The sequence below is a fragment of the Lichenostomus cassidix genome, chromosome 5, assembly GCF_008360975.1.
Source record: "Lichenostomus cassidix isolate B80296 chromosome 5, HeHo_3.0, whole genome shotgun sequence".
NCBI lineage: Eukaryota > Metazoa > Chordata > Aves > Passeriformes > Meliphagidae > Lichenostomus > Lichenostomus cassidix.
Genome location: NC_139486.1, coordinates 30,844,305 through 30,855,267, shown reverse-complemented (window position 1 = coordinate 30,855,267; position 10,963 = coordinate 30,844,305). Strand labels below are relative to the sequence as shown.

Here is a 10,963-nt window from a genome sequence, read left to right as displayed (position 1 = left end):
GGTACCGGGGTCGGTGTCGCCGCCGCTCCTGAGAGCGTTGCGGTGCCCGCTGGGGCTCCGTGGGGCTGGGCTCTGCCCGCGGCGGGGCTGGCGGCGGTGGGCTGTGGTGCGGCGGTGGAACCGCGGGGGCCGGCCGGGGCCGTCCTCGGTGGGACAGGGAGAGGAAAGAAGCGCAGGAGGGGGTGTGCGGGAGCGGATGTTGTTTCACGCGTTGGGCTGCCGGTGCGCCGGGCAGGCGGTCGGGCGGGATGGAAATGGAAGAGCCTCACGTTACGGTGCCGGCTGGGCGGGAGGGGCGGCGCGGTGCCCGCCCGGGCTCGATTACCTGCGGCACGGCCGGGGCACCGCGCCAGGGAACGGGAATTGTGCGCCTCGCCGGGGAAGCGGCACCTGCGCCGGGGTCAGTGCACGGGAGACGGTCACTTACTCGTGGTGTCCTCCCCGCCGCCACAAGCGTACGGGGGAAATGCAGGGCGGGCATCCCTCCGCTGCCCCTCAGCCCCGCTTTCGTCTCTGTCGTGTGGGGTGACTGCTGCCAGGGGATCTGTTCTAAGGAATGGCCAGAGGTGCCGCCGACTGAGCATCGCACGTCTAGCGTGGCCGAGTCGGCTACAGTATTACTGTAAACTTTTTTTGGGGTGTGGAAACTTCAGGTTTTCTGCAGTATGTTGCCCAGGCGTGAAATATCTTCGGCCTTAACTCCTACGTTGTTACTACTTGCTAGGACCTGCTGCCCTGTGTTGAAGAGTCACTGGAATAAAGCTAGGAGAGGGGCTTAGTCTTGAAAAAAGAAAACGCTGAAAGCCCATCAGGCCCTTGTTCTTTTCGCATGAGAACAGGAAGTCAGGTCACAAAGCTAAGAGGGAAATTGAGAGAAAGGGGGAAGGGAACATTTGCGTAGTTGCTGTCAGCCTAACTGCGGAGGAGCCCAGTGATGCTTACTGCCTCCAAAGGGTCAGGCGTGTGTTTTCGTGAATTGGAAACTATGGAGGCCTGGGGTCAGTGTTGGGTTGTAAACGACACCGTGATCAGTTTCGTGGCTTTCCCAGTATTCAAATGAGATGGAAAGGTAAGAGTAAAGCCGGACATTCACAGGGAGGAGGTAGTCTTCATAAGGCATGCATATTTTTAACTTCATGCAGGAGTGCCTATTCGGGGATGTTTGTGAATTTACTTCTACTATATGTATATAATACATACACTGGATGAGTTTCTATACCTTTTCGTCCCGGGACTGTCAGCTCATTAATAGAGTCTTACATAGTGTTCCAAGAAAAGTTGCATGAAAGCTTAAGAGAGTAGCTTAAAGATGCTGGAGTCCCTTGTTTAGGAAGACTGTGGAGTGTCTGAAGTAAACTCAAAGAATCCGTGAAATTTCAGGAGTCCTTGAAATAAACGGAGGTTTTATTGAAACTGCAGTGATTGTTGTTCTTCTGTGAACAGTATAGTTATGCTCTTAAGTGAGATTTTGCAGTGGTTCCTGTTATTTACAGGCAAATATCTTTCATCTCTTTTCATCAATGCAATATTGTTCCTATTTACTACTTCATACAGAAATACAAACATGTATGCAAGCAATGGATAGCCTTTAATATTGTCCATAAACACACATTCTTGAAATATAAGATATTATATGATCAAAACACAAGCCTAAAATTAGATATGTGCTTTATTTTGGTATCATTTAAAATTATTAAATACATTTGTTTGCTGATGTATACTATTTTAAAACAACATAATAGGAAATAACAGTATAAAATAGATGGAAATTAATGTATTTGTTTTAATTGTGAAATACTCCACTATGAGGTTCTGATGATTCTTTGTTTACTTACTAGTGATTTTCCAAACTAAATTAATAAAGCTAGTCTGGTGTTTCTTTTAATGTGTGTAATATTTGATTGTAGTTGTTTTTTTTTCTCCTTTTGTTTTGGTGGGCACACAAACGTGGTCATTGCATGACAGTATTCCTGTTACATAGTTTAAGGAGTATTTATACTTGTGCTGAAATTGTAAACATAACTCTTCAACACAGAGACAAGACTTCTGGTAATCTTGACAGATCATTCAAGGTGCTCTATAACCATGTGCTTGGCAACTGACATTTAGCAGAAAAAAAAAGTCACTCACTGAGCTGTCCCTTTGGTGTACATATTACGTGGGAGGGTTATGTCTTTCAGCACCCTAACTAGAAGGAGTTAATTGTCCTTTAAATCTCTCCTCCTTTCCCATGCACTGTAAAGTTTGCCGCTCTATCTTCTTGTATTTACTTCACTGTTGTGCTTTCTTTTAGGCAACCTGCTCAAGCATGCAGCACTGCCCCTGAATCAACACTGGAGCTGCAGCAGACCAGCCACTGCCCCAGCCTCTCAAATCATACTCAGGTCATGATGGTGCCCTTGGGGCACTTAGCCAAAGGAGCCACTTTGGAAGACCTTCTTGAAACCTGCATTCAGTCTTTTGGTGAGTGTCTGGAGGATTTTATAGTCATATTAATTTGTTTCTGTCCTGGCTGTGTTTAAATCCCTTAGTAGTGAATTACACTGATTTATCAGTGGAGTAGAAAGGTGTTAACAGAGAACTGCCTGTGCTACAGCTGACCATTTTTGGTTGATGGATGTGTTTATGTACATATATGTAATGTATGCCGTGTTTATGTACATATATGTAATGTATGCCAAGAGATTAGTGTGACTACTGCTTTTGCTTGAGGGGAACCAGACAAATTTCAAACATCCATACTTCTAAGAGTAGTTTTGTTTTTCTTTCAACTACCGATTTTGTTAACTTGAGTAGGTAATCATTATATTTTGCATATTGCATTAACATTCTCATAATGCATGTAAGCAACATATGAAACATATTAAACATTTTTAAATGAGAAGGGCTATTTTTAAACTGGGTGAGAACGCTGGATTTCTTTTCGCACTATGAGTATAGGTTTAAAGTTGCTTCTCTATAAAAGAGAAAGAATCCAAACAAACCACAACTGTATTTTTTTGACCCTATCAGTTATCCATTTGTCTTTTTACAATTAGAATTGAAATATGGATAAGCATAACCATTGCCTAAACCCTGTATCCCTGGTTTCCTTTTTCAACTTTTTCATTAGTAAATGTGTTTATATTTAATATTATTAAAATATGTTGTTACTGAAGACACTTAAAGTGATTCAGAGTAATTTGCTTATAAGTAGCACATCTGTTTGTTAATGCTGAGTCTTTCAGTGCCATGAGCTACTTCAAAAGTATATGTGGCAAAGTCTTAGTTTCAGGAGTAGTCCTTAGAAAATAATGTACTTGAACACCCACTCAGCTCTGAAATAATTATCTATATAGTTAAATAGTAACACATCGTGCTGATCTACTGGTACAGTGCATAAATACTGTGTAAACAATGACTAATCTTTCACATTTGTTTGAAACGCCTTTTTTTTTTTAACTTTTAAGACTTCTAATCAGCATGGGCAGAGAAATGCTCGTCTGAGAAAAGCTGGTGAAACATGTAATTGTCAGTAATGTCTTGTTTCTTTTTTGCTTCTTTTCTCCTCCAGTTCATTATTGTGAAGACTGTGAACTGCTATAAAGCCCTAATTCCTCAACAAATCAACAAATGTTGATTGATATTTTTATAAGTTTCAGTTCAATAGGAATGGGATAGACATAAGACCTTCAGGCAGTTTTAATATTGTGACTACTTGACCAAAATTAATGTCTCCACATTTTAATGAAAAAACAGTAATACAAATGTAACATTATAAAAATCTAGCAAAATTATTAAGGTGATTGTGTTAAAGTAGTGTAGGTGAAAGCCTGAATGGGAAATTATTGTTGGCTAATACTCTGTATGACAATATAGACATGCTTAGGTGTTCTCAGATTCCTGTGCCTTGGTTTATTAAAAGGACCAAGGTAACAAAGAAAAGCAAGTGTACCTGTGCAGTTCAGCTACAAATGCATGTGAATCTTTCTTAAGAGTTTCATACCTCAGCTAGAAAATTTACTGTAGTCCGCTAGAGAGGGTTTGCTTGAACCTTGACAAGCTGTACGTAGGTTGAGCAAGGTAAATTGTAGTGTATCTGCAAACATCATTATAACTCACTAAGGGCTGCTAAAATGATGTTGTGTGCTGTGGAGGTTTAGACTCTTCATGGGGCAACTCTTAGTAGTGTCTGTATTTATACATCATCTATGACATTATGGACGTTCTTATGCTATGTTGGAATTTCCATTGAGATATTTAAATAAAAATAAAACTGCTACAAGTGTAGGTAACCTGCATAATAAAATTTATTAAAGGAGGCTCTTGTATCTATCCACAAAAGCAGTGCAAAATTAATTCACATTATTGTGCCAATAAAGGAAGATATGAGAAAAACTTTATTCTGGGATTTTGAAGAGGGGTGGGGGTAGGGAGAAAAATGGTGGGGAAAAAAGCGTAGTTTCAGAATGATTACAAGAAATCTGAATGATTGAGCAAATTTCTTCCTATGCACAGTACTGAAGTAAATCTTCTATGCTGTATGCTAACAATTCTGTTTGGACTGGGATTATGTCTTCAGTCTTGGATATACTGACCTATAATGTTTTGTAAATTATTCTATAAAGTCATTATTGTGATTTGTGCAAGTTTTATGTAAATGTTTAAAGTACAGAACCTCCCAAGACATTGTACATCTGAAGTTTACTTTCTGGAAAAAGGCCTTGATTCATTTGCTGTCTAGTCTTCAGGAGAACAAGAGGCAGCAGATAGAGATGGTGATGCATCACATTTCAGAATATATACTGCATGATGTTAACATTATACTGCACTTGCTAATATTATGTATGCAAATACAATTTCTCTATAATGGATGCAGCTGAGTTTATGTTCCTGGACTCAATTACACAAGTTTGGAAAAAGCAAATAGTGTGTAGGAGAGGCTGCTGTCAGCAATGGTATGTATGGAGAAGTTGGTAGCCTTTTGCTGTATATGCAGCGAATATCAAAAGAAGATGTGACCAAAAAGGTATTAACAAATGCTTACAGCTGTGAATACCACAAGCTTAAGTAATTTGTTTTACAACATGGATTAGGAGAAGAAAGTAAAAAGGAGATATGCTAAACTGAAATTAAGAGTGAGATGACTAAACTTTGCTGCAGTATTGTAAATGGATTCCAAGATGTTTTGTAGAAAGACTCTTGAGACAGCCAAGTTAATCTAAAAGCTTAGTCAGTGCAGTTAACTTAAATTCCTACTGTGGGATGATTAGTGTGTGCTCTTTCACCTCTCAAGCTTGGTCTTCTTTAGCTTGGACTGATGAATGACAGGCACATGCCTTAGCAAAAGAAACAGTGAGGCTCATAAGGGGTACTCTGAAGTCATGTAGATGGTCACTACATCTGAGAGACTGGCATTAGACCAGTGTTTATTCAATAGCATGATGAGGAGATGCTAAAAGTAGAAGTTTCTTCAAGTCCCATGAAAGTTTGAATCAGGATGACTAAGATGAATCATCCTGCAAATGAGTTGCCAAAAGTAAAGGCAATAAAAAAGCGAGGATGTAAGCAAAGGCAAGAGTTTGGGGAAAAAAATAACATGATGAGAGATTGAAGGTAGGAAGTGTCTTAGAAACGAATTGTGGTCCTTTCTTAGGAGAAGATCTGTTGAGACTTGAAACCACTCTCATCAGTTTTAAGAGAAGAGATTTGGTTATACAGGACAGTGATTCAAAACATGTTCCACATGTCTCAGAAGACCTCACATTATAAGTAGCTACAGGATGGTGTTACTGCTATGATCTGGATTGACAAGAAGAATTGTAGAGCACAAATAAATGCATCCCATGTGGTTGCCATAGAAGAGAAAGGGAATAAAATAGAAAGAAAGAAGGGAGGAGAGTGCATACAGAGGAAGTGCAGGAGGTAGGGTAAAATGATTAAAAAACCCAGAAAATACAGTAGCTGCAGAAAAGTTAGGTTCAACCTTTACATCAGAGACACTGATTCTGAACAAAAAGGTCTTAAAGAGATAATTAAAAGTAGATTTTCTGTTGGCAACAAGATGGCTGAAGTTGTAAGTTCAGGGAAGCAAAGAAGTAGTTATTAGATCTTGGCTTGGAATATGACAGGTTCAGGAGGGAGATAATTTATTCTGGAGGAAATCTTCATTAGTGACTGTGATTCTTTATTGAAATTTTACATAGAACAGTGACTTTAACCCTCTCCTTCCATTTTTTTTTTTTGCATTATGTAGTACAAAAATGCCTGGAAAAAATGTACTTTTGACAGGGATACAGTTCTCTGAAAGTCAATATGGCTTTGTCTCCTATTTTGTTGTTAGTTGTAAAGGCATTTATTCTATCAGCTTTGTTGTTCAAACCAACACAGCAGGGTCTAGTTTGCTAGACAGCTCTAGTTTTGCTAGGCAGTTCAGTAGAATATAGGAAGCATATGCTTAGTAGCACAGCCCAACTTTTATGTCTAGCTCTTACAGTATTCTTTGTGAGATTGTATAAATGCATAACATACATTTAGTTCAGAAATTACTGAGCAGAGAGGAGAAATGTATTAGCAGTGTTCACTGGTTACCTTAATTTGTTAACTTATTATCTGCTAAATGTTCATGACATTTATCACCCTAGGGTGTCCTCATGCTACTGTGAACTTGAAGTTCTGACTATGTGTTGTGAAGTCAGTTTCTAATATAGAATTAAATTTTTTTGTAACTTTCCTTTGACCAGGTCTATTTTTATCTTCTAAATGTATCTTTTTAAATCTAGAGTAAGGTTTAAAAGTGCTTATTTTTTAAAGCAATCATACCTTTCAGAGATTCAATGGGCTATTTTAACATGCATTCATGCTTATAAACCATGTGAGGTCAGAGGGCCTATTCCTTGCCCATGTAAAATGTTTGTTTAAATTGTTTTTGCAAGTGTTTTAAAGACTCCATTGCAATCAGGACATTGCATGTCCTCAACGTAGTGTCAATTTCATATCTCCCTGTTTTTTCTGCCATAAATCTGTCTGAAGTATTACTTAGAATTACCTAACAAACAATTCCAAAAGTACACTTGAAAGCCATCATTTATTCAAATGTTTATGTCTTCCTAAAAAAAATCTGAACATCATTTCAAAGCTGAGAATTCCCTAAGAGCTCAGAATGTAATGCTATGAAAATATTTCTGTCTTTACCATTTGAGTGCAAGATCTTACTCTTTGCCTTTTACATTTGAGTGCTGGAAGTATGTTTACTGTAACGTATGGATTACCTATGCTTATCATACAATTCAGACACTTCAGTTAAAAAGAAATCAAGAAATACCATCTTCAAATGCATGTCACAGTACAGTCTCCTTGTGTTTAGTTTCTAAAGGGGTATAAGTTAAGGGCTTTAGGAAAGTGGCCAAAATAATTCAGTGTGGAATTTCATCCAGGATAAACTCTTTGCAGTGGAGCTAGTTGTTTGTACATATGATGTCAGTTTTAATCCATGAATGGTTTAAGGGAAGTTGAAAATTATAACTTAAAAAGATTAGCAATGTTCTTAATTTATGTGAAACGAATGGAATTTGCAACTTCTAGTGGTCATAATAGTTATAGACAGCTTGGTCTAAGAGTAGGTTGTGATGTAAGTAGTTCTGCTGTGTTTGATCTGTGCTAAACTAGCTTGTAGCCTCAACATGTGATAGATAAAGTGAGTTGTTTCCAAACAAACCATAGAAACACTGGAAACTACATTCCGACTAATCTGGATGAAAGATGCCATGGAATTGTTTTGATAGAAATAAGAAATCTCACAAAGCTGCTGGTGGCCTCTTAAGTGTAAGCTGCCTAAAACAGTACAAGTTAATCATAGTTCACGTTTTCTAGAATAAAAAGTAGCTACATGATTGACTTGTCTAGTTATGTGAACTGATAGTATTTTTATATTACTCATGTCAACATCCTGCAAAAACATATTGAGTCTTAGGAATTCTTTGAGAGACAGCTACATATTGCATCCATTTTACAAACAACAGAACAGGAAAGTTAGAGTTCACTCTTTAGAGCTGTAGCCAGCTGTATTTTTCTGTATTTTCTCCTCTAAAATACAGAAAAATTGAAAACTGTGTCCAGTTTTTCCCATTTCAGTTATCTGGGAAAACCCACTCTACCTTTAACATAAATACATTCTTCCAGTCTAGTTCAAACATACAATTAACTACTAAATTAATCACAGTTCTGTTACTGAGTTTATCCTTTTATCAAATTTACCATATAACAAATTCTAATACAGAAGTCTGGTTTAAAGGCAATAAATTCTTTCAAGGCATATGCACACCCACAGAATGCAACTATAGCCTTTTGCTTTTTTCCTGTTAGGTTTGCCTGAACAATCATTTGATTTTGTCTCATGCTGCACAAACTTGCAGGGTTCTACCCCTTGCTCTTGAAGCCTGGGCTGAATGTTGAGGTTTCCAATCCCCCTCAAAGTTGTTAAATTTTATTCATGGTGCTGTTCTGTATGAAAATGCTGTTGATCACTGTGCGTTAAGTAATCTGAGCTCTATTTGGTCAAATACAGTGCAGAAACCTTAGTGTTGCTTGGCAACAGAAACTGTTAATGATCAATTAATGACATTGTGGGAACAGAAGAGTCATTACTGCTCTGTAGAATGCATGACATTGTGGGAACAGAAAAGTAGTTACTGCTCTGGAGAATTCTAAGTGCTGTTTAGCTAACTATTAAAGTTAATTGTGATTGTACCAAAATGAAAATGATTTCTTTTTTAACCTGATATCGGGGAAAAATTTTTCCCAAAGAAAACGAACTTTAGATACCTTTATATAAAGTTCTATTTGGCAAATTTGATTTCAGTTCTTTAAATATAATTTCCAAAGCTAAGGAGTAGATAATAAAACAAAATGAAGAAAACTTAGACCTTTTTCTTTATAAAGCAGTCTCCTATTTACTTATATTTACCACAGGAATATGACTGAAAATTCTATCTTCATGCCTCTAAATATAACTTCAGGAAAAATCAGTACACATTTTATTTAGCAATGCAAAATATTCTAATTGGTCATCACCAGCCAGCTGATACCCAGACAGCCCCCAAGCAGCAGCAGCCCTGACAAACTCGCAGCCTGTTTTTAAATGCTAAGCGTTACATGATACGACATGAAATATCCCAATGGTCACTTGGGGTCAGCTGTCTGGCTGTGTTGCCCCTGCCTTCTTGCTGGTGGGGCAGTGTGAGAGGGCATCCCTAGCTGCTGGGTTAGAAGCTAGTGTGCCATAGGCTGCAAACACCAGCTCCAGAAATGTACCTAAAGGTTAAAGCAATGAATAGGAAGCTTAGGTATGTATGTGAAATGATAAGTCAGGAATATTAGAGCAGGACTAGAGTTGGAGCTTGCAACAGTGATGAAAATCGAGGTCAGGAGCTGGGACCCAAGTGATCTGCAACTTCCTCAAGTCCTTGAGAGGCAAGCAGCTTGGTGTCTACTACTCTGTTACAGTTCGAACCCTTGGATGGGACAGATCTTGCTTCTTTGGATGTGATGACTAGCTGCCCCAGGATCATCTATGCCCTTAGAGGGAAGCTTGCTGTGAAATGCTGTGGTTATGGTATATGTGAGGGTTAAGCATCAATCTGGGTTCCGTGGTCAGATGGTGACGTTGTCCTCAGAAGTTTCTGGTTGTGTTCTGGGAGTCTGTTCTGTCCTATCCATCAGTGCTTTATGCTAGCACAGCTGTGCTGCCAAGCATTACACTTGAATTATTCAAGAGTTGCCTGCAGCTCAAAAAATGCACATGGCTCCAGTATCATGATTTAAAGCTTCAGAAAAGGTCTTGAATGCTCAAATCATGTTTTGTAGGCTTTGGAGAAAAATACTATTTGATTAAAAACTTCGCATCTAAATTTGTTAAAATCAATATTTTAAATGTGCTGTAGAGCAATGTGTGGTGTGCATTCGTGTGTGCAAACTTTTTATCTTCTTCTATGTACCTCATCTGAATTTCCAAGGCTAATGGAATGCTTTCCACCCACATTGCATTTAGTTTCTCTCAAAGTACATTTTAATTTCTGAAAATCATCCCATTTCCCTTTGACAAGAGCTTTTATCTCCTTGTTTTCATTTCAAAGAATTACCCACCTAGAGCTCTTTCTGCAAGATGTAGCTTTCCAAAAGCTCTTTCTGAGAGAGGGTAATGGTTTTCCCTTGAGATTTTTCTCCCCTAATGTTCCCTACCCTCACACAGAACAGTCTTATTATTCTTTTTGGATGCATATTATCCTCCCTTTTGTCTTGGATATATCTGCATTGTTTATGAGTATATGGAGGAACAGGAGTGGGCTCACCCTGCTCTATTCTGTAGGGAGTTTAAAGGAGTAGACTTGAAGAAACACCAAGCTTATGGGGTTTCTTCTAAAATCTGTGTTTACTTGGCCTGTTTAGAGTGTTGTTAGTGCAGGATTGATCACAAAGTAGCGCAGTTCTTTCCTCTCAGGAAAATACTGATTTGTTCTAAGTTTAGTTTTGGAGTTCTTCTTCCTAAGATTAACTACTTCTGTAAATAAATTTATGTATAACTCCACACTTGGAAGCATGAATGGGCAATAAGCCCCTTAAAAAAGATACAAACAGACCAAACCAAAACTTTAATGCAATTCCCTGAGCTTTTTGGTGCTCTCTACTAAACATCATGTCACTCTTGTTGCATGAGGGGAACACCACCATCCTGTACAGAACTAAATGTAAGCTGGAGAGCTCAAGACTCCACCTGCTTTCTGCTGCAGCTAAAATTTTAAAAAAGCATTCTACTACCTAATTACTGTGTCATCTTTGTAAGGACATTCTTATTAAGTTATATTATTTCTGAAAGATATTAAGCACTTGAGATGATGATCTGAAATAAAGAAAACTTCACTAAGGATGAGTACAAAGTTCTACTTAATCAGTTGTAAAAATAGTATGGTAAAATCCTTCACATACA

The 10,963-nt window shown here is 38.4% G+C and overlaps 1 protein-coding gene across 2 annotated transcripts in view; it reads left to right on the top strand.

The window, feature by feature from the left end:
* The window catches only part of RASGRP1 (RAS guanyl releasing protein 1), a 36,599-nt gene that overhangs the window by 186 nt on the left and 25,450 nt on the right, over positions 1–10,963 (top strand). The window contains exons 1-2 of one of the 2 annotated variants that reach the window (XM_085062036.1): positions 908–1,069; positions 2,294–2,463. In XM_085062036.1, the coding sequence (XP_084918162.1) occupies positions 1,062–1,069; positions 2,294–2,463 (178 nt within the window). In that variant the 5' untranslated portion in view covers positions 908–1,061. Of the gene's footprint in view, positions 1–907; positions 1,070–2,293; positions 2,464–10,963 lie in introns of those variants that run through there. The other variant, XM_085062035.1, reaches the window with a different exon arrangement.